This window comes from Falco peregrinus, chromosome 11 (genome assembly GCF_023634155.1).
Source record: "Falco peregrinus isolate bFalPer1 chromosome 11, bFalPer1.pri, whole genome shotgun sequence".
Taxonomy (NCBI): domain Eukaryota; kingdom Metazoa; phylum Chordata; class Aves; order Falconiformes; family Falconidae; genus Falco; species Falco peregrinus.
In genome coordinates, this window is record NC_073731.1 from 2,303,757 (window position 1) to 2,328,333 (window position 24,577).

Consider the following 24,577-nt stretch of genomic DNA (forward strand, 5'->3'; position numbering starts at 1 on the left):
CACAAAGCGAGGGCACAGCGCGCAGCCAGGCCCGGGGAGGGGGCAGCTGTAACAGCTCCGCTTGCAGCGCCCGCAGGGCGAGGGGCTGCAGGAAAAAGGTGTCCTTTGCGAGCACTGAACGGCAGCAAGGTTATTCCGCAGCATCTCCCGGAGCTGCTGTGCCCCTTGCCCGCCGCAGGGCCCACAGTCATGCCTGCACCATAACGTCTGTTCTGGTGCCAGTTCCCGCGCTTGGTAGAGCTGTATGGGGGGGTTGGGGCTACAGCTGAAGCTGCCCAGTGAAGCTTCGCAATTCAAGAAACACCTTCAATTAGTTCTTACAAACACAGTACAATTTAAGGCAGACCACTTTCCAGGCACTGTGGAGCACACAAATGCTGGTTTTCCAGCCTAAAAGCCTTCCTCTGTACTAACAAAAAAAGTTACATGTTAGCATTCAGATAGGAACAGGGGAAGAGGAGACAAAAGCGGGCAAGAGGCCAAGCTGTGTGGAACAGCGGGACCCACTGGGAGAAGGGGAAGCCTGGATGTACCTCAGGACAAAATCCCTCTGGCTCTGAGGGGGCAGCGAGAGGGGCAGGGAAGTGCCCCCCAGGCCAGGGCATGTCTCACCCCCAGACAAGGCAAGGCCTTTCCAGCCCTTGTCTGAAGGAGTAAGCAGTCACACCAGTATAGCTCTTTCTTATGAGACTGGTGTTTCACTGGTGTAAGCTCAATCTTGGTCTAGATGAAGGGAAAGAAAAAGTTTACCACACAATGCACCACCTTAAGTAACTATGTGCAACTTTCCCATACATTAGAAAAACATTCTCCAGGCAGATTTGGAAGTGTTACATGGATGTTAATGTTAAGCTTCAGCTCTCGCTCTGACATTCATTCTGACAGGCCTTTGCAAGACGTACTGCCATGCAGCACACCGAGTGTGACCGCCCCTGAGCATTGCTGGGTACAGTTTTCAACCAGCTGCACTGGTGTAGCTGAACTGCTGAAGTGTCTTTTACATTCCTCAAGAGGCAGGGAGCAGTCAGCCCACATCTGCAAAACAATCCACCTCTAAAACGTTAAGAGAAGCACCCTTAATAGGCTTCTGCAGAACTAGGGCTCAATCTCTATCAAACCCTTATTTTAATTTTTAACAGGGGCCACTGAAGATGCACAACCATGACTTTTCTTTGCAGAAGACAGCTACTGTAAGATACGCCTCTGAGAACTGTCATATACACCTGTCTTTAGCTGTATACATTACAGGAACATACTTTAAGATACGTGCATCTTATCGTTACACATAAATATATCATTAACTGTACAAAAGGCCACATGATGTTAGTGGTTTCACCAGCTGTGGTTTGAGTCTCACATCAAGCAGTTTACAGTTGAGTTCCACACAAGCCTTCCCTGCTACACGTTAGTGTCCTTGTCTGCATTACATGGCCTGATTCTCTCAAGGTTTTACACATAGGGCATATTTTACTAAGCTTTCACTGAGGCAGAAAAAAAAATAAACAAGAAGAAACACGAAACCCATTGGTCACAGCATATTGCTGCTTCAGGACATCTGCCATTCACAAACTTTTCTTCCCTCTGCGAGACTTCCCTGCGCACGCTCTTCAGCTCTTCAAACCAGATGCATAAAATTAAGTATGACCTCTCCTACTCAAGATTAAATGCACTACTTCTCCAAATATGCAGAACAGCAAGAAACCACAGCAGAAGACTCGGAGTAAATTCTTATCTACCATGGTGAACAGCTACAGGAGTATAGGAGATACCCAAGCCAGAATTGCCACGAAAAACTGTTTCTTCTGCCTAAGCTATGAAATCAATCTGTGACCTCTCCAGGCATGAAATTGATGACCTCTATGGGAAAATGCCACTCCAGAATACACCCAGACTGCATTCACTCAGACAGGGGGCTCCTTTTTGCACAGAACAGCATCCAGGACTTTGCAGCCTAGGATGCTAGAAACTGCAGCATGATCTTGTCATATATACCAATTAAAAAAAGCACATCAACTCGGGGGAGCTTTGCCTGAAGAATATATGCAAGACTTGCCCCAACAGCTCTTACATATCTAATTTAAAACCAGCATAAATACAAAACCAGGAAAGCAATACATTTGAATCTCTGCATTGCAAGGTTCAGAGAAAGCACAGCAGCACTTTTTCATTGTGACGTTGCACCTGCCAGTAGCTCACCTCTCCTCCCCATTATCACAAAAGTGACAAGATCTAGCTGTAAGGTAGAGTTCTGTTCTTCATCAAAACATAGAATTTTGTTAGGGTAGGCTGCAGACAGAGCAAGTCATCAGGTATCACAACTTGGAGCAGCAGGGAGTTTAATTTTTTTGTTGTTTTCAGAAGTGAGACAGACAACTCATACCTAAATCACTTAATATTTCTTGGACTGAAATTAAAAGACCGTATCATTCATTCCCTCTGGCATGTAATCCCAGTAGTACAATTAGGCCAGCTCTTATGCTTTTATTATAGCACTTTTAATATTTATTGTTGGCATTTAAAGATACCCCAGTTCCTGATGCTTTGCCTCTGAAAATTTCAGCTTTGTCAAATAAATGCATTTCTAGCCCTCCTGACCTGGTGTAATGCTGCAAATGCCCAGCTTCACTTTCGAAAGCAATTCCTTTCAATGGCTGCATTTAAGATGGGTCATTACAGAAGCTAATTATCTAGGGCAGTTGAGACAAAAATCACTATTTCAAACGTGAAGAAACAGCTACTACAACAGGGCTGAGCTTGCTCTCTCAAGCACTCACTATTAACCTAGCTGCACTCTGACACAGCTGGTATCATCTGAGAGTCAAGTACCTCCTGCCAGGGTCCAACCTGCCACTACTGTCAGCTCTCGGGTGAACTCAGGACATCTGAAGCCAGCCTGCCTTCCCCTCCAGGGATGTTCTGTGTACCACACATTTACTCAATTCTTGGCTCCCATTGAGCTGCTCTCCTCAGGTAAGAGCAGCTCGTTTGTGCTCCTCCCAGACTGCTATCAAGTGTATTTTTTTTCCCCCACCCCTTCCCACAGGGCCTAAAACTTGTTATAAGTGCAGAAAGTCAGGTTGATTATACAGGTTCTGCTACAAGAACATACAACCTTTTTCCTACTTTATTATTTAACAGAAACCCGCCTCGCACTTTAAGAGTTGATTTATCAAGACCACCTATCACACAAAGCATTAATACTTCTGTTACTGTAAGCAAGAAAATACCTTTACAGGAAAGAATGGGATTCTTTTGGCTCCTAAATCATCAGTTTCACAGATTCTAATGCAAGCATCCTACTGGTAATGTGCTAGCAAAAAAACCCCACAAACCTCCAAAGTTAGTATTTTATATGGTATTTTGTAACTAGAGCATCCAGTCCTACTGCATCTGTTCTACTAGAAAAAGTAGCCCTACAGAAATTATTCTACAACAAAACCTTGGAAAACCACTTAGATTGGTGGTGGTGGGTTGTCAGTTTCTGAGAACAGTTAGGAGAAATGGAAACATGTCAGCTTGTGTTTAGGCACTTTTCAAGTGCCTAAATAATTTGCCTAGATAATTTCATTAAGCTGTCCAGGATACATAATGAACGAGATAACAGTCAATTAAATCATAGTAAGCAAGGACATGAGAATTCTTACTAAGAAATAACAATACAGTCCTCAAAGAAGCAGAAAACATTGCTAAGGAAAACTTTTTCGATCTTACACGATGAAAGACAGACAGCTAGAAAGAAGCAGGCCAGTCATTTCTTTCTTCTTTAATATCATTTCTTTCTTCTTTAATATTTTAACTTAGTTTAAAAAGAGTAATTTTTACCATACATTCACATTTTTCTTCTCCCCAGCGCTTTGTTTTTTTGCTTTCAGGAGGTTCAGAGCACACTTGCCATCACGTGGGAAGCCACTTTTCTTATTAGGTCTGCATACAAATTGGTGAACATCAGAAGGGACACCTCTTTGATTTTTAGTCTGTACCTCACAGCAGAAAAACAAGTAGTTCTCACGAGCCTCTGGGAAACGTTTTGAAGTCTAAAACAAACCAGTGAACCCACTGATGGAACGTAAACGATAGAGGAATTCTGACAGTCTTAATGAGGCTGTCTTAGGGGGAAGATTTATCACATCAATTGTTTATGCCAAAACAATTATTTTTATCTATATATTTTAAAATTCAGTGTTAATGAACCCAGATAGTAAATGACGATGTTTCAGCCAGGTACTTTTTTTTGTCCCTCTTCTGCTCAGGTATTTTAGCAAGTCTGAACCCTATGACAGTTATCAATGTATTTATCTAAAAAAAGTGTTGAACGTGTTAAAGGTGGTATCTCTGAAGTCTGAAATGTTGAGCAAAACATAAGATCCTGTACACTCAAAAGCCCGTAAAACTTTGGCCAAGTGTGCCACTCAAGCAAGTATACAGGATAATTCCTTCTAGGAAATAATTGTTAAATACTGGCTTCTCATCTTTACATTTTTATTTTGACATGATAGTGAGAAGAATCTTAAGCACTGAAATTAATCTGCTTTTCCGTCTATACCATTCCACTTTCTTAGATTCTCATCTCACCCTTGCTACACAAGAGCATTGGTTGTTTCTGGTTTTATTTTAAGAGTTTTTAATCAATTCAAAGACTTTCAAGTTCCACATCACCTTTAAGCATTCTAAAAATATGGTTCACTACCATCCATCTGTAGATTATTGCGAAGACATCAACAGATTCTAGCAAAGGTCACTTGTATTTTGATGAACTACCATGCTTTTTTCCTGAAAGAGATGGAGAATATTCCGTAACCAACTAGTTATCAAGGCATGACATTCAAAAACATTTCTTAAGAAACCATACATTTATTCAGTGAATTTTAATCTCTTCTAGTGTTGTGAATCATTCCTAGAAGACTGTCACAGATTGCCTTAAGTTATCATCGATGAGTTGCATTTCCATTTGCCAATTTCACTGTGTAACTGCTCTTGATTTTACTATCAGACATCCTCCTGTTCTAGTAGCTTCCCAAGGAAAAAAAAAAGTATACACCATTCTGGGAAAAGATTAGGCATAAGTCTATTGACAGGCAAACACATGCTGGGAAACTAGTTCTAGGGAAGAGCTCTGGGTAATTGACTCCACTAATTGATTCAAAGTTTTCAAAAAAAGCAGCTCTCTTTTTTTCTTCTCCTACCCTGCCTTTTTTTTTTTCCCCCCCTCCCCTTTAAAAAAAAATAGTGGCACGACAGAGAAGAGGGAATGCTTATATAGATGTTGTAGATTAACAAATAAATTTGTTCTGGAGAAAGCAGACTGTCTAAGATGCTTGAAACTGTCAAGTCATTTGAACCAATTTTACAATATCAAGCTCTTTACGACCACAGCATGTGAAAGAGCACTTGCTAACTTACAACATGCTGCAACATAACTGGCAAGCACTATTTACCCACCACCGAAGGGTAACTGTACAGTATAAAAAACCACCAACATATTGATATAATTCTTTACAATAGTTGTAAAGAAAATGCAGTACTGAGTCCCCTTAAGTTGTTCCTATGGTCTTACTTGTCACTGGGATGAAGTAGATGACTGTGGAACAGTACCTCCCAGGACAACACTGTTTTTGTCAGGTAGGGTTTTAAGAACAGTTGTGGCTGGTGACTGTAGAATTTTACGTGAAAGCCTCATTCTACCATCAGTTGGATCACGTCCAAAGTATTTAACCTGTTAAGAAAACAAATCATTTTAAGACTGACCAACTTAAAGAGCTGGGAGTAGCATTTTTCCTTAATAGGTGGTGTTTTGTGGGTTTTTTGTTGTCTGTTCCCCCCTGCCCCACCCCCCCCCCCAGTACAATGCTAAAAAAGCCAGAAACAATAGGCACTGTTTAGCCAATATTGGTCTGTCAAATTAATGTGGTGTGTAGACAGCAAGAGTATGACACTAAATAAATCGCATTTGAAATGATCAGACCTTTAACTAGCACAGAAAGGGAAACTGGTATGGCAGAATATTTTCTTCATAAACACAAAAAATTCCCACAAATTCTAAAATATGAGCAACAGTTTGTTTGCACTTTAAGTTAAAAAAGAATAGCTACCTGAATTTCTTGTCCAACTTCTAATCCCAGGGCACTAGGATGCTTAATCTAGAACAAAGAAAAATTCTTCAGAAAAGTTTATTTCAGTGTAATTAATTTAATAAAGTTAGTTATATAAGTTCCTTCCTTTAGGGATTCCTCATGCTAACTTCAGACAATCATAGTGGCTCAACACTACTGTATGAAAAACAGGTTTCTAAATGTTACATAGAAAAGGGTACTGCAGATCTAAAGAACTTTGTGATATGCATAAAAGCATAAACAGTAGGTTTGTAGCAGGCATATAGTTAGATTGTTTGCATCTTTAAGTACAGGGCAAGCAGAGGTTAAACAGAAAGGTGCTGCTAATCCAACACAGCTTTTAACATGAAAATTGACTATAAAACAACAGTATGTGTGTTACAGTTAATGCAAACTAAGTTTATTGAGAATTGATTAAAAACAAAGTATCTAAGTTATACCTGTTTAAGCATGTATTACCTTTCTTTGATCAAGTTGTGAATTATGAAGTAACACTGGAGTCATGTTTGGATACAATTTTACCATTACTCCAGAATCTCTGCAACAGAAAACAGCATGATTATTTCAAAATACTTTAGTAGAAGTCTGTAGGTACTGTATGCTGCACATTGACCCCAAAGCAAACATTAGTAAACTTTTCATAAACAAGATTTCACTCCTCCCTTTTGGAAAAATCTTATATCAACCATAACATGTCCACTCATTTTTCCTTAGTTGGAAGTGGATGGAAGTTACTTACTTCGGGACAGTGTGTTTCAGTAATAAGCACCATGCAAAAAGTGCATGTAATTTTTGCAAGACAAATGTTGGATCAAAAAGTGAAAAGCAAATTCCTACCATCTCTCTCAGACATGAAGATTAAAAAAGACCTTAGGTTTTGTAACTTAGAGACATTACAATAACTAAACAAGCAGCAAAAATAAACAGCCTTATTTTGAAACATTGGCATCAGCATAAGTCTTGCATCCTTAAAAATCAATTATTTTACTTGACACTTAGTTACCAGGAATATAGCTATTAAATAAGCTAAATTCTACTTAAACTCCAGGGCAGTTTTCATACCTCATTTCAGTTATTGTAGCTGTATAAACTGCGCCAAATTCCAAGTTAACTTCTTGCTGTAGGGGGTGGGGAAAAAAAAAAACACCAAAGTGAACAGTAAGACGTAAACTCACAAAACGAAACCGAAAAGCTAACATCAAAAGCCTGTGCTTACATCATCTTTGCAGATTTCGTGGATAAATTCTCTTGCTTCATGCATAGCACTAGGCGTGGGGGCAAACACAGAATATGTCTCTTCATCCAGCTGACTTAAAGTTACACCTTAGGAATAGAATTTGAGAGGATTTACTGCTACTGTTTCAGCAAGCAGAAAAGTTACATTCAGTAAAGACTTGCAAAGAGCAAAATTATTTTCTACAGACTCATTAAGATCTCAGAGTCCTAATAATTTCAGATTATCTTCATCAGATGAGGCATTGGACGGCTTTATGTGCAACTGAACAGAAACCACATTACAGGTATACTTGCCAAATACCTGGACAAACTAGTGTTCCATACAGTAACACAATATTATTATAATAATCCTTTTATGGCAGGAAAAAAAAAAATCTTGAAAAAATTTTGGTATTATGAAAGAATCTCAGCTTCTATGAATGAACTTCACAGATCTTTAATAAAACTACAGCTTTCATTAATAGCTGATGGAAATTAAAGTCTTCCAAAGCCAGAACACAGTAAGATTGCACTGTAAAATTCTTTATACCTCTACATTAGTTTTCTGGCTAGACTGCATAGGCTTGCAACCAGAGGGAAGTATGATTGTTTTCCCCCATTTTCTCCATCCCAATCCCCTGAGAAGCACTAATCAAACTAATCAGGGCATTAAGAGTTTCAAGACCAAAGCAGTTGAAGCAGAACATCTACTTAATACTCTATAGATACCAGCCTTTTTTAGTTTTTAGCTTTCTAGAAGTAGGAAACAAGTGAAAAAGATTTACTGTGTTAAGCAATAAAAGAAAAGAATTTGCATTTACAAAGAAGTGCTCATAAAACAAGTCTGATGTACTTAATATCAAAGCAGAAATTCACATCTGCTACCACAGCTATCCGTTGAACATTACCTTCATCACTCTGAGACACAGTAAGGGTGGGCAATGTCTAATTTCACTGGTTTGAGTGGTTTGAACAAAAGGTTTTAATAGTGTAGTCTCTCAGAAATACTTAATACTTCACCAATTCCATTTATTCATTTCTGAGGGCAACCACAATATCAAGGTATAGGCCTAATTTGAAGCAACCTGTCAGGCTGCATTGACCTCAGCCAAAGAATCAATTGCCCTATTCACGTAATGGTGGCAACAAAGGCATTGACTTTGCATTTCATGCTATAGGCCAGGCAGGACAAACCACTGTGCAAACAAATAATTTATGCCATGAAATACAACAAGGTCAGGAAACTTTTGTCACACTACTCACTACCAGTTTAAGCCCCAGTACAGGTCACTTCTGCAACATGATAGGCAAGCTGGATGTCTAACACAAGCCAGCATGTTAGTGTATACAAGCTCTTCAGGGAATTCCAGGAAAGCAGTTGATGTACACTGTAGGGAAGAGCTCAATGCCCTCTCTTAACCACAACAAAAGAGGCTTTAGTTCATTGGAAGAGAAGCTGCACAGATTTGGTCTACACTTCGGCATATTCATGATTAGACTTGCTAGACCTCACATCTTTCAATCAACACTGTCTGGGCCTAGATGAACCTTTAATGGCCTCTTCTGTAAGCCCTGAAAAACACCATCACATGTTTACCAAAATTCTGGTAATTCCTGCTGTAAAACAAATTGCAAGCACTTTTACAGAGAGAATCTACACAACCAAGCGTAGCTGAAGTGAGCTTCACCTAGCTCTTCTGAACACGTGCATCTCCTACCAAGATACTGCAGACTCAGTTTGTACTGAGCACTGCAACTGCTAAACATGCAAGTCTGAAAACAAAGGCAAATACTGTTTTGCAGTCTGCAGCATGAAGCTCAAATTAAGAATACCCTTTTCTCTTAATAGTTCTTCCTGTCTACTTATTGGGTTGTTGCTGCTGAAGCACAAACGCCAGTTTTATGGAGGTGGTCTACAGAACAATTTTGGAAGTTTTTGGCTAATTCCAGTTTTGAAAGGGCATAAAGATAGCATTAAGATTCAACAATAGCTGTGCTAATAATACCTGTGCTACCAAAATCTACAAAAACTAGTTAAAACTCCACACTAGTAGTATTCACATAGAGAAAAGCAGCTAATAACACACTAAGATAAATTATCACAGGAAGCAAGAATGTCTTACCAGTCTGTGCTTGAAGTTTTTTCAAATTATAGGCCCCAGGACCAATGAATCTTAATCTTTTTGATAATGGAACATGGATAGTTTCTGAAAGAACATTTAAAACTACTTTGAAATGCTAAATAAGATAATCTTGAAAGGTATCACATAAAATAAGTAATTCATTTAGGTTTTAATCTTCTATAGCTACTTCATTATTTGCTGAACATTGATGTAATTACACTTAAGAATTGAAATAAATGAAAACATAGAATACAAGTACTCTGATGAGTGTAAATTACCTTAAGCCATAAAAATATTGATATCTGTATCCATTCAGATTTTGTGAGTGTCACATAACTTCAGTTTAATTCTGTTTTCTGGTTTAGAGTGAAATAGTACAGTGCTGCCCCACATGACAATAAAAAACCCCAAAATTCACCTCAAAATACCTAAAGGAAAAATAACTTCATGGGGCAGGGGCAGAAACATATAACAAACATTCACTAAAAAAAGCTGTTTTAAGCAGCACCTTGATGTTAAAAAGGTAATTATAAAAATATATGAATTCACATCAATATACAACTAACATTACCTACAACTGGTCCACTTTCTTTTCTGTTAGGTCTGGGTTTTGCCAGCGTTTGGTTCATAATTTGTAAAATCTCCCTCTTCGCAGCTGGGGGGGGAAGGAAGGAAAAAAAAAGTTTCATATAAGATTAAAATAAATTTATGCAGTTTTAGTTATGAAATAGATGTTTTATGAACAGATATTCATAAAATCTGCCTCCTGCCTAACTTGAGAGTTTATCGCAGTAACTTAATACATGTCAGATAGCACATGGTTGTTGCAGTACAACATTCTGCTCTGTATGTATACATTTGTTTTGTATACAAAACTTGTGCTTTCAGCACATTTATTGATTTTATGCAGCCTAGAACATCACATACAGTTTCAAGGTATTTAAATAAATCAGAGTGCCGGTAAGAGCAACCAAGTGTAGCTTTGATAGTTAAGTTATGACACACTGGCCTGGAACTTCAGCTGAGCTGCTTGAAGTGATACACCATTGAATAGAAATTACTAGTTTTCACATTTTAATAAGCGTTTTCTTACTGAAATGTTGCTATTACAAGCAAGTTGAAAATTTTCTCTTCTAACTAGTTAAATCCTTATTGAAGCTTGTAGCTTCATTTTTTCACATGGCTCAAGAATATTTTAGCTGTACACATCAATACAGGTAGTAAATTTCAATAGTAAACATAGCTGAATTTATGGTAAATGAGAAATATTCTGCTTTTTTTTTAAGATTATTCTGTTGGATTTAAAAAGTGTCACGTAATAGGATGTTTTTATGCAAGTGCTAATCCACTTGGGTGTTAGGGAAACCCTTCATATGTTTCACTAACAACAGATGGCTCCTCCCTCTCCCAGCTTTCACCAGTTAAAAGCAATCGAGAGTTTCAGTGCTCAAAGCTGCACTTCAGCCTTTACTACCAGTTACTCATAGGATATCAAGCTGCTAGATCTTAACCATGAACTCCCTCAGATGACACAGACTTAGAACTTAAGTTCTAAGAACTCACTGCTCAAGAGACATTTAAAAATTGGTCTGAAGTTATTTAAAGTTAGTTTGGAGCTTATTTTTAACAACCCTTTCTACTGATTTACTGCACAGCAAAGAGCATACCTTTTTTCCCCCCCAACTTCCCATGTATGATTTGAATAAAATATGAAAAAAAATTATAAACTGATGTGGCTTAATAATATTGTACTTGTTATCAGTCAAATCCAAGATAAATGTAAATATTTCATAATACATTCCTCATCCCTGATGTTGCTCTTTTGTACAAATTCCCCCCTGCTCCACCTTTGCTATGCCACTAATTTTATTGCAGTTTTTCAAAACAAGTTACCCATGGCGCTCAACTGGTGAACATTAGTATCACACTTTTTATTTTGTTTTAATAAAACGTAACCTCTAGGAACAGCAGACACTTTCACTGACATTACATACAATAATATGAAATCTAAGTGTGGTGGGAAGGGCCCGGCTTTTGGGAGATTGAATGCTCTCCTCTGACACAAAAAGCTATTTATTTTGTATGAAACTCCTATATTGATGTGAAACAGCCAACACCCAAACCAGACCAGTTTTTCAAAGGTAGCAGCTTTTTTCCACAATGAGAACAAAAAATTAGTAATGTATTATTTAGTTTCATAGAACTTAGAATTTAATACAATTCATCTTTTAATATGATAAAACGGGTACAAATACAAACACGGACCTACCTGTAGCTTGCTGAATTGCTTCCATTACAATTTTTATTGGTATTCCTGGCAGTTTTAAATCAACCTAATATGAGAAGAGTTAAGTGACATTAATACACAAGGAAAGCTTTTTCAGATACATTCTCAGAGTTTCACTTTAGGAAGATTTAGCGTTACAATACCTGCAAGGCAGTTATTCCTTTATTAGTACCCGCCATCTTAAAATCCATATCACCATAGTAATCTTCAATTCCCTACCAGCATAGACAGAAAGAAAGCAAGTTGGAGTAACTTTATCCCAGCACCAAGTCCCTATTATACTAAAAGTACATTCTAGGTTTCAATAACCCTCAAAGTAGTTCTGCAGACTTGGATTTACTTCTGAGACCCACATGTTTTCCTTCAGCCTTATTTTGCTGTTCAGGATTAACACTGTTCCTATCTCTCTTTAGAAATTAAGAGCTTTTGTGGACTAGTTTCTGAACAACAGATCTACAGTTGATCTTGTACAATCAGTGGCTGCCACAGGAAGAAGCAGCAGCAGCGTGGCTATGTGCATCGCCACCCTCCCTGCCCACGAGGAACTTTGCCCAGTGCTTATTCTCCATACAATATAGTGTATTTTTCAGTAAATTAAAGTATTCAAGACTTATGTCTTTTTCCCCCCAAGAGAAAAGACAAAATTCATTGGAAAGAGAGACCTTATGAGAGCTTAAAAAAATAACTAAAAAAAAAAAAAAAAAAAGGAGAAGAAACTAGACTGGACATTTCATAGAGATTTTTTGAAATAAGGGAGGAATTTGGGAGACAAAACACAAAAGATAAAACTACTCAATATTTTCAGTAGCGTATGTTCCAGAATTAACTGGGTAAAAACATTAGAAAAGAAGGCCGTAGAGAATATTTTACAGAATTAAGCAGCAACAACAATGATGCTAGAAACACTCACCAGAATGTCTGTCAGCAAACGATAGTCCTCAATATCTCCTTTTTCCAGACTGCATTTGGTAATGAGACCTATTGCTACACCTGCCACTGCACTTGATACTGGAACTCCTAATAGTGGTAAATAAAACCACATTTTTAAAAACTCTGGTCATTTTCAAATCCTGTAACACATTATCATATGTAGTTTATTCTCATAAGCATCATATTTTGTACCTGCATCCATTAATGCCAAACTTCCACCACACGCAGAAGCCATTGAAGAGGACCCTACAGAGTTAGAATACAGGGAAAAAGAAGTATTAAACATTTGTCAAAAATACCTGAAACAAAATTTGCAAGTGATATTCTTTAGTGACAGTCTGAAATTGAACTTGCTGCTAGCTAGAAAATACTGTGCAGCAACATAGATACTACAATAAATAACTGCAATTAAGAAATTTTCTTTAGCAGAAGCATTTTTAACACGAAATGGGTAATATAGTTCGAATCTTTCATAACACTGATACAAAAAAAGCTTAACAAGCATTATGTTTAATATCAGATATTCTAGACAAGAAATCTGTGGGCTTCACAGGAAGCTCACAAATAGGACTCCATCCCTTTCTCCACTAACACCTTTTCCCAGCTACCTGATCTCACTACAGTGCTAGGAAATAGGAGATGGACCTCAGGGAGCTTCTTGCCACACAGGGAAATCTGCAGAAAGGTGAAATGGATAGCTCTCTCCCAAACTGGGCAGATGGGAAAGAACAAATACAGACAGCCAGGAGAAGCTACCTCTAAGTCAGTGAGGGTACCAGCTGTGATTAAACACTGAAGAATAGGTCTTAATACATGCCAATTTATTTTCCTTACTCTGTAGCATAAAAATGCCCCCAAACACCATTTTATTAAACTCAAAATAAATTCAAAATGTTTACATCTCATACTGATTATGTACTGTTATAGAAACTGAAAGAAAGGTCCATTGTTCATGACTATGTATTTTTATTTTAAGTACTTCAGGTAATAGAGTTATCAAGATTAAGAACATTAAAAATGAAATCTATTACCTAAAATATCTACAACTCAAGTTTTTCAAACTCTAGCTTTTTTTAAGAACCAAATTTAGTCTCTAGCACTAGGTTCAAAATAAGAAAAATCATCATACCATTTGACTCTAAGACTTCAGATGTAACTCGTATTGTGAATGGGAAATCCTGGGGAATAATTGGTTTCAAAGCTCTTTCTGCCAGTGCACCTGTTCAAAAAAACCCAACAAGCACAACACCAAGTAATCCATAAATAAAAATAATCAGATAAAATATTAAAACTTACAGCATAGGACTTCTCTAGCCTGAACTTACCATGTCCAAGTTCTCTTCTGTTCATACCAGTAACTTTGCCAATCTCATTAGTTGCATAAGGTGGAAACTATGAAGTAAAAAAAAAAGCGTACACAGAAAATTCACTAGTGTGTGGGTTTTTTTCCATTTGAAAACATACACTTAGGAAAAAAAATGTGAAGCTTTGGTGCATGTCAAGGTAAAACCCAAATAATAATAAAATAAGCAAATAAATAAATAAAAATCAAACCACCACATGACTAGCATCAGTTAGTTTGCAAACCAGGACCAGTTTAGGTAGTGTTTATTTCTACTTCCACAGAACAAAAGAGAATAAAGCAGTTGCAAGGTAGTTGAGAAACAATGAACAAGCTTACTCCAATTAAACTTGTCAAACAACGTATCAGAAATCTTGTTTCTGTCATACAGATAATGGAACAAGATATGCCTGTTGCCAGTATATGAAATACTGCGGGCAAGTTTCAAAGGCTGAGAGAGACCCAAGATGTAAAAGCACTTATTTACTACTGGTGTATCGTGTCAGTTAAACATATTAATAGAGTTTAGTAAACATAATAGAGCAGGTTAATGCTGCTTTCAGTAATTACCCATTCTTAAGGGGCTAACCTAATGTTAAGATATTAAAAAGGCTGTACAAAATGGCAATTTACAAATTGTCTTGTGCTTTCTTAAGAAAACAGCACTTGTTGATAAACTGCAGTATAAATTCACATACGAATTATACAATTACGAATTATCTGTGTATTAGCTAAAATGTTTTATCCTGGGAAGTGATCAATTTCACCTTTAAAAGCAAAACATTAAGTCCTTCTGTGAAGGATGCAGAAAACTGACACAGCAAAACTCACCTCATAATGCAGCATGAAGTTTTTATCTTTTATTCCACTATTAATTAAAAACAAGACCGTATCACAAAAGAGCAACCAAGTCTTACATACAATAGGTAATACAGAAGATTATATTCAGTTATGCTTAAAAATATACCCAGCCAAAACAACAAACCAATAGAATTACTCATCACCCACATTCTTCCTAAGGTTTTTCTACATAGTAAACAAATAGAAAGCATAGTCTACAAAGAAAAAAACTCATGTATTAATCATCAAACATTAAACTTGTGAGAAATAGATTAAAGGAGCAGAATAATTATCAAGTTCCAAGTATGCTGATAAATACATGGAACAGAGAGAGCCAACTTTCATCAATTGTTTTATTTAAAGAGACTTAATGGTTTTACAGATACAAGAGTAATTCGCTTTTTTTTTTTCCTCTCAAAACCAAACTGGACATTACTTGTAATACTCTCCAAATTCAAATGTATGTCTACGGAATTAACGTCACATTAACAAAAAAACAATTGCCAAGGTCTCTTGAAAACAGACCACTTCAAAGTTTAACTTTACACATTTTTCCAGTCCTAATGAATGTCAAAGTTCAAGGAACTTTTATCAGATGTGCCCAAGTGCTCTCATCCTCTTTTATTACTACTGAGAAAACACCAAAAAAGATATACATACCTCACTGCTGTTGAGATAAGATCTGATTTTACGCTTGATTCTATAGAGTCAAACGTAACTGTACAGAGAACCTAAAATAAAGAGGGTAAATAAACTGCTGTTAAACACTTCCACCTTTCACAATTTACTGCTTATGAAGAATCTAAAAGAACAACTTCAGCAACAAATATTATGCCATCACCTATCACTCCTGCAAACTCTTTTTTTTCCCTTCATTGCACAAACTTATTCATAATCTTTACAGATTATATGGTCTTACAAGTGATCACATTCAAAAATACTCATCTAATGCTTCTTAACCTGTTAGAAGCATAGAACAGCGTGTTCATCAAGAAACCAAACTGCTTCATTTAAGAGCCAGGGCTAGATGCAGCCACAATGTTGTGCAAAAGAACAAGCCTGTTTATCACATGAACCTGCAGCTTGTATTATTTTCAGTGGTTAAGAGGGAACAACACTGAGGAGTAAATCACTCTTTGCAACAACCCATGTACCCTGTAATAAGTCAGATCAATAGCTGACAGTCTTCTAGGAAAATCAGCTGTGAAAATACAGGAGACCAAATCTTGCATAAAGTCTTAATTCAATCCACCCAACACACCTGACACTTGTAGCAAAGAAGAGAAAAAATTCTCATTAATGTGATTTTTTTGGGGGTACAATTTCCCTATTTATTCCAGGTTACATATTAAGTTTCTTTTAAAAAGACTTCTCAAGACACGCATAATTTAGCATTGCTCTACATACCCATTAAATGAGTCACCCATTTTTCTAAAAATGAAGAGGACTGTATTTTACATGAAATGCTTTTCTTTCAACACATATCTTTAACATAAAAGTCTACATAGAAGGATGACAGAGAGATGAATTTGGACTTACTTTATTAACAAGCAATTTTACTTTAAGCCATCCTGAATTGTAAAGCTTTCTTCTCAAACAACCTGCCCCCAAGACAAAACCCAACCAACCAAAAATGCCCCAAATGTGCCAACCTGAACTGAACAAGGGGAAGCCTTACGGCTTCTAGCTTTGGTTACCAGACATTCTTCAGAAGGTCTGATGATGCAGTAATATTTACCAGACTCTTCCCGGGCACATACACTTAGAATTTTATCCTAATATCTGTGCTGTTAACATAGCAAGGAGCCAAGCTTTATCTATTGTCTTAACAGACTTTGATGTATTTAGATTAAATCTAAGCTGTTTTCTAGTTATTACTATTTGAATGTGAAGAAAAATGAAACTATACATTTAAATGAAATATACAAAACTTCCAGCTTTTAATAAATTAATTTATAATTTCTAATGTTTATAGACACTACCTGTGTTTGACCTCTCTGAAATAAGGCTGATCCATGAAGCATTTTAAACATGTTCACTTCACATTTAATATCTCTGAGCGAAGTCAAATCTCTCCCATCACACCTAAAGTTACAAGCAGAAATTATGAGATCAATGGAACTACAGCGTTGGATTAGAAGTTGACAGAAATATTATTCAGTAGGAGTTTGATATATTTACCTTCTATATTCATTCAGAGCAAGATTTCTAAAAATATCCTTTGAAACCACATTGAAAGATTCCATGATTTCAAAAGGCTCAGCCTCTGGAAATTTTTCTGGGTATAAAAAAATAAAATAATAATGCATCTGAAGTTGGAAAATTGATTTTGTAGAACTTTTACTAAAATAGCTTGACCAACAAAGAGCACGCTAAGTAGTGCTGCTCCATTCAAGCATTCTCTACATATTAAGAAAACAGAAATACCTTTCAACTGTTCTTCTGTTTCAAGCCGTATTTTGTTAATTGCTTCATCTCTAGAAATCTAGAACACAGGATTTGCAACTAGTTAGTCTCCAGGGCAGAGTAACAAAAGAGGTTTGGATTGTCAGGTTTCTCTTTGTTTTAAAATTCTGTAAAACTCAAGCAATAAGCAACAGGACTGTCACACAAATTCAAAGATCCATTATCATAGAATACCAGAGTGGAAGGGACCTCGAGGGTTATCTAGTCGAAACCCTTCTGACAAAAGCACTGTCTAAAGATGGCCCAGCATCCTGTCCAGCTGAATCTTAAAGATGCCCAATGCTGGGGAATCCACTGCTTCCCTGGGGAGATGATTCCAATGGTTGATTGTCTCATTGTGAAGAATTTTCCTCTTGTGTCCAAACGGAATCTCCCCAGGAGTAATTAGTGGCTGTTGCCCCTCATTCTTTTCAATTGTGACTCCTTGGAAGAGGAGTCTCCATCTCAATGTACTGGAAACAAATATTCTGGTAGGTAAGAATTTACAGAGTAATTTATTATTACGATTGCAAATATATGCCGAGAAAGAGAAGAGTTTTCATTAACAATAGGAGAAAGAACTAAATCTTACTACAGTTTCATGATTATATTAATTAAAAAATAATCATGTTTGAAGTGATTACTTACTTTATCATGGCTAGAATCTGTGAACACCGCATAGATCTTGTTAGAAGCAAGTCTTTTGGAAGAAAAGAAAGCATTTTTTAAAACAGAGCTTAAAACCTGCTTGTTTATTTTGAGGACTAAATGTTTGTTTTCATCAGCAGTATGAAAGCACCAGACTGACATTTTATAAACATTACTAGCTCCAGCTGTCTGTCCTGCCTGCCTGTCCTCCTGCCACCTCTCTGAAACGAGTTATCACTTCCACAGCAAGGCTCATACACGCTAACATCCTGACTCCTCTTGTCACCACGCCACGAGAATGGCATATTAAATTACACTGTCTTCACTGGGTTTTTCACAGTATTTGTTTTGCCCTGTTTTTCTTACCAAGTATAAAACAGGAGAGTTGAAGGCCATATTCCTAAGTTTCTACGGAAAACGCAGCAACTAATGCATTTTGAATCTGACCATTCAAAACATGCTCTTTTGTTAAACAAAACCCCCAAACTACCTGCCTAGAGCTCATCAAATTAAAATAATTGTTAAATAAGCATTTTGAGTCATTTAACAGAATTTAGATCAACATTATTTGATCTGAACTTACTTATTTGCACATTCCACAATCTCTTCAGGAGCAAGAAATAACTTCTGAACAGTTCTCTTGACAACACCCCGTTCTTTCACTAGTTGTTGAATTCCCTGGATTATCTGCTGGGTATGCTTCACCCCTACTTTGATGGCATGACAGAAGTCTTGTTGCAATATATTCTCGGCAGTTGCTTCCAACATAACTATCAAAGAAAAGTTAAAAATTAAGTAAATTACTATTTTATTGTTCAATAGCAATCTAATTCAGCTGAGGAAATACAGAATAATATTAAACTGCATACATATAACTAAATTTACCTAACAAAAGTTACCTAACGCATTGTTGTTTATTCCTGTGTGAAAATACAAGTTTCAAAGATTAGGAAAATATCTGCAGAGGCACCTAGTTGATTTTCAAACACTCAACAGATACTACTAACCTACTTACCAACTTGATTTTGCTGAGCTCCAGCAACAACTAAATTTAAAGTACTAGAAGACATCTGTTTTCGAGTTGGATTGATGACAGTTTCTCCATCAACCAGTCCTACCCTTACTGCACCTACAAAGAAACTCCAGAGAATTATTATAATAAGAAGTTCTTTAAAGTATCATTTTACTTTGAAAATTATACACGTAAAACCAGTAATTAAAGCTATGGATTTTTAAAAATATTAGCACATTAGCTATATATTAAGGAAAAATCTGTAACGCAAAATTAGCTCTTCTTGAATTTCTTTTGGGTAGTGTTACAGGGCAGGGTATATAAAGCTACGTAGCATTATACACAAGGCTGTAAGTCTACTGGTTGGGGTTTTTTAGTCATTTGAGCACATATTTTCTAGAAAAAAAGGCAGGTGAAAGGAAAAATACAGCTGAGTATTTGTTCTGGGCTAGATCTTGGCTTCTCTTTCCCCAAAATAGTCACAATGGAATAAAGCTCTTCCTGAGTTCCTGGAGAAAAAGTATTCTTATCTGGCTATTTTCTGAACAACGCTTTTCAAGACCCAAGTTTCTCTAAAGAAAAAATTAAGTTACTGGTCTCTACACCATACTACTTCTGGATTATAAATCCTTCCAAAGTATATTTAGTCCAGGAAAAAATAATGCTTTGAAGTGCAACAATCCTATCGATTGTAAAATTCCATTCAGTACTTGAAATAAAAGACAGTGGATTTTAGATTCAGGCTCTTGTTAAAAAAGCATGAACTGTGGTCTAAGTCTTCCATTACTCAAATCATCCGTCACTTGAAAATATTTACTTACCAATAGGACCATTCCATGGGATATCAGATAATGCAAGTGCTGCAGAAGCTAGAATGAGGAGATAAAAATCTGTGTTAGAAAAAAAATGGATCGCATTAAATCACACATAAGCAGTAGTTTTTATCGGTCATCTTACCTCCATTAATTGCCAGAACATCAGGGTCATTGACACCATCTACTGCTAAAAGATTACAAAGGATCTGGCATAAGATAAAAGACAATGAATAATTTTGATGTATACATTTTTATTAGCTGTCACTACAAACGTAAGGACAACATAACAAAACATTCTATGTATTTGTACATGTCTATACTGCAAATGAAAATTTGTTCAGGTATTTAAACTAGAAAGCTCACAGAGTGTAGAGTATCATATCATATATAACATATACTATTAGCCTTTCTTTCCTCTATTGTACAGAGGATATCTGAATTTTGTTCCTGTACCTCTACAATAGAATTTGGAAACTAGCATGGAAGAAAAGTAATTTAAGGCAAGGAGATGACAAACTACAAAGCAGCATTAGAATATTAGACTGTTTTTCAAAGTTTAAACCCCTCCTGGAAGATAATGAAAATTGTTTATCTTAAAACAGTGCCTACATCACATGAAATTTTCAATTGATATACCCAAGTTTTCCATTCTGAAGGTAGCTATAGTTAGGGACAGCAAGCATGACCTACCTGTGTATCGTAAAAGTAGCCCACTGGGAAGAGTGGTCTGATTGACCGATCTGGAAAAAAAATATTCAAAGTCTAAGAAGTATTCAGCTTCCAGTAGTTAGCATTCAGTTTGTCTTGTGTAATAACCCCACAAAAACCATAAAATGGTTTACATGGAAGACCCAAACAAACAAAAAAGGCAGAGGACTCAGAAGTAAATTTAGCATGACAATCAATTCTAAAATGTCAATAGCACTCAGAGTGAAGTAAGAGTTATTTGAGTGAGCATACCCACTGTCAGGTAACACAAGGTAAAAACACTGAAGAAGTCTTCTGTGCTTTAGGATTCAAATAATCTATTAAATAGTATTTGACCAAAAATATCTTCAATGAAAAGACACAGTCCTCCAAAAAATTAAAGCAACAAAAGCATACATGTTCTCAATATTGCATTATGTCCACAATGCAGATTTCCTACTTATTTCAGTCCAAAGTGCACAGGACTGCGTAACAGCCTAGGCCTTATAGGCTATTCCCTCTCCTAATTCTTTTCATCACAGTCTTCAGATGCTGATGTATCTGACATCAGTTTTGTATAAATGTTGACTTTCAAGGCATTATCTTATTCATAAATGGAGATCACTTTTCAAGCAGGACCAAGAGGGAGAGAGTGAGTATCTATCAATCAGTAAGTCTGCCTCTCTGTATTTCAGTTTAGTTTGGTTGTCTCCTCCACTTGTTCAGAGAAACGTCCAGCTGCAGAGGTAACATCTCTGAAGTTAGCATGAGAGCTTGATATGAACAGAGGTGACAAGATTTCTTGGAATCCAGGCTTATATATAAAGGAATAGGCACACAGCCCCAGTTGATGTATCATTTTAAAAATCAGTACCAATAAGCAAGAAACTACAAGTCTGTTTCTGCGGTAATGTCAAAAGAAAACAATCAACTCTGCAAACCGCAGTTATAAATTACCGTATTTTCAAACATTCATGAGGATATTACAACATATTTAAAAGACATTGTAAATAGAATATTTCAGTCTACCTATTACTCTGCTTGTAAGAATTTCTTTATCAGTGGAACCAAGTTCTCTTCTTAAATAGTTTGTAGGAATTCTTCCTGCTGCAGCAGCTTTCTGACGGTAGTCAACCTTTTAAAAACAAAACAATGATTCCTTAACACAACAGTTTACTTAATTTTAGAGCCACAGAATCATTCAGGCTAGAAGGGACACCTCCAAAGTCTATAATCCAATCCCCTGCTCAGAGCAGGGTCAAGTCTGAATTCAGATGACATTATTCAAGGCTGTCTTGATGCCCAAATGGCCCCTCCGTTCTGTGGCATATATGGACTGCCCCATCAGTCAGCCCCAGCCTGAACTATTGCAGGGCACTAATGCACCCCAAGTTCAGGGCTTTGTTCGGCCTTACAGAATTTCGTAACATTCCCGTCAGCCCATTCCTCCTGCCCCTGGTCCCTCCAGACAGCAGCCCTGCTTCTGAGTAGGCCATCTGCACCCCTGCAGTGTGGTGTCATCTGCAAACTGGATGAGCAGGAATTCCAGGTCACTGCTACAAGTATGAAACAGGCTGTGTTCCAGGATAGACCCCTGAAGAGCTCACTGTCATTCAGCTTGAAGTTAAAGCTTAATAATCACAGCCTTTTGAGACTCATAACCCAACCAGTTTTCCCCACATCTAAAATACACTGCCTGAATGTGGATGCTGTGGTGGACAACGTTCACACAGCTTTTGTGGAAAGCCTTGCTGAAGTCAAGGTAGATAACATCCAGTGCTAACGCCTCATCCACAGGTCTCGTCATCTTATCATATACTGCTGTTCTGAAGTTCAGGGTCTGTGGTCTGCTATATCCACCCAGCATCTTGAACTCTACCATTTAACGATTACTACAGCTAAGGCTACCCCTGATTATGACAAAACTAATTCTGTCATTAGCACTTACCACTAATGGCATAAACTGAGATGCAGAAGGCTTAGTTTTACTGACTGCTGTGACCATTACAGCTGTGTCACCTAGCTGGATTAAGACAAAAAAAAAAAAAATTGAAGTTACCTGCAAACAAAATATTGTCTTAAGTCTTAAACTTATGCAGAAACTAGAACTCTGGAATATTCTTTGAAGGAAACCACCACATAAATCTATGCTTCACACCATTACATTTTTTCTTTTAAATAAAACTTTTTTTCCTACAAAACACAGCTATACATTCATTAGGGATTAAATTGCCACCTGAGGCTCTATATTCTTTTAAAAGGCTCTGATGTCGCAACAATGAGTGCAGATACAGAAATTTTCAAGTTGTGCAAATAATTTTTTTTCACCTGAACAACGGCAGATCCGTCAGCAAACCTCGCAAGCTTTCCAGAAGACAGTTCCATCTTTCTATCAGAAAGAAATAATCTATTACTCATGCTGAAGTCAAGTAAATTTTCCAGTAACGTCTGCATTCATCGACAGCATCAACTGTACAGAATGTAAACTACACCTCGTATTAGACAAAAAACCCCTCATGGCATATGGGAATTGAAAGGCTTTGACCAAAAGCCACCAAATACCCTTAACTTTAACGTGCTTTTGCCTCAAATGTCCTGCCTTTTCCACCTCGAATGAAGACTTGCAGCCACACTGGATGTCACCTGAAGTAACAGAGACAAAACACTCCGCGCACACTGGAAAATGAATCCACCACTTGTTCAAGCTGGGTTTTAGTCTTGCCAACAGAAAAAGCAAGCGCACACCTGCTGTGCCCTCACAAAACCGGGGAGCCGCTTGTACGCCCGCAAAACACCTTTTCCCGCCACAGCTGCAGAACATTCTCCCTCCCAGACACCTGCTGTTCACCCGCTGCGAAAGAGGGACAGCACGCAGCGACGTCAGCGGCAACTTCTCCTCACGTTTGTTGCCCCGCGCGCCCCGGACAGCTCTCTTCACCGAGTCCCCCGGACCGACAGCCGCTCCGCAGCCCCGGTAACAAGGCGCAGCCTAACGCCACCCCGCCGCTCCTCAGAGCGCGGGGTGCCCCTCACCTGTCCCCCACATCCACCGTCACGGTGCGGCAGGGCCCGGGCCCCGGCAGCCGCCGCACGCAGCCGTCCGGCACCAGTAGCCGCCGCCATCGCGCCGCGGCCCCGCCGCCAACAGCCAAACCGCCGAGGGCGACGCGGCGACAGCTCGTGGTGGCGGCCATGGCGCCGGTGGGGAGGAAGGGGCAACCCCTAAGGCATGCTGCCCCCCGATTGGCTCTGGGAAGCGGCGGGGGGCGGGCTTCCGCTCAGTAAGCTCGAAGCGGATTGGTTTTCGTACCGGTGGTTTCGTTTCGATTCCTCGGCGCGAGCGCGTCCCTGCGCCCTCTGGCTGAGTCCCGCCGGCTTACGGCGGCTGAGGAGGGTCAGGCGGGGCAGAGCGCGCGAAGGCGGTGTCTCCGCGGTGTTCAGCGGGGCCCTGCTGAGAAATCTGAGGTAAAAAGTGGCAGAAAAAGCTCCGTGGCGGCCCCTGGCTATGGAACGGCTTTAGAGCCAGCTCCGACTACAATCTGGGGGGACACCCCCCGACTACTGTCTGGGGGCCCAGGCTGAGGGAGGGGGCACCTGCAGCAGTGCTGCCGCCTCGTTCCCGCCATTGGCGCCTCAGGAGACACCGCGGCTTTGGCGCCCGTGAGGCCCTGTCCGGCGGCCCTAGGCCCAGCAGCCGGAGCGTGCGCCGCCGCCAGGCCTGGTGCGGGAAAGGTGTCCAGGTAAATATTCGGGGCCCTTCCTTTAGGAGCCTGGCTGAATGCTCAGTGCCAGCTTAAACTCACGTGAGAGGAAAAATACGTGTATTTGGAATTCATTCCCCCAAAACACCTCGTTCTGTGCTTTTTGTTTTCAAAACTATAACACATCCACCACCCCACCTCCCATTTCAAAACAAAGAATTGTAATTAACCCCCTGAATCTTTTTAGTAATTAACCTTAAAGTTGTATTAACCGTAGATCCCATAGCAGGGTCTGGCAATTGGAGCATGGCAACGGAGTCAAGAAATTAGCACCGAACTTCAAGGTCATGCTCATCTCAAGTCACTGAAGGGGCTGTTCCGTCATGCCATTCCTCGCATTTCTCCTCAATAAGGCAAGAATA

The 24,577-nt window shown here is 38.5% G+C and overlaps 1 protein-coding gene across 1 annotated transcript; it reads right to left on the bottom strand.

Annotated features, from left to right (window-relative positions):
• Positions 1-3,769: 3,769 nt before the first annotated feature.
• Positions 3,770-23,679, bottom strand: PNPT1 (polyribonucleotide nucleotidyltransferase 1). The gene is made up of 29 exons (XM_055815924.1): positions 23,488-23,679; positions 22,783-22,843; positions 22,403-22,477; positions 21,484-21,589; positions 20,458-20,507; positions 19,910-19,973; positions 19,774-19,821; positions 18,956-19,069; positions 18,524-18,710; positions 17,941-17,992; positions 17,275-17,332; positions 17,029-17,125; positions 16,830-16,932; positions 15,508-15,578; positions 14,839-14,875; positions 13,991-14,057; positions 13,795-13,884; positions 12,858-12,911; positions 12,646-12,752; positions 11,879-11,950; positions 11,718-11,781; positions 10,020-10,103; positions 9,449-9,532; positions 7,327-7,433; positions 7,173-7,228; positions 6,570-6,648; positions 6,090-6,137; positions 5,555-5,713; positions 3,770-4,770 (listed from the first exon to the last, which is right to left on the bottom strand). Exons 1-28 carry the CDS (start codon positions 23,646-23,648, stop codon positions 5,558-5,560), a joined length of 2,352 nt encoding a protein of 783 aa, XP_055671899.1. The 5' UTR covers positions 23,649-23,679; the 3' UTR covers positions 3,770-4,770; positions 5,555-5,557.
• Positions 23,680-24,577: the final 898 nt, after the last annotated feature.

Bases quoted from the DNA above. Each gene is read 5' to 3' on its own strand.
- PNPT1 (XM_055815924.1), bottom strand. From the start codon at position 23,648: ATGGCCGCCACCACGAGCTGTCGCCGCGTCGCCCTCGGCGGTTTGGCT. The intron at 10,104-11,717 runs GTAGGTCCGTGT...TTCCCCCCCCAG, and splicing joins AGCAATTCAGCAAGCTACAG to CTGCGAAGAGGGAGATTTTA. The intron at 6,138-6,569 runs GTAATACATGCT...TCTTTGTTCTAG, and splicing joins CACAACTTGATCAAAGAAAG to ATTAAGCATCCTAGTGCCCT.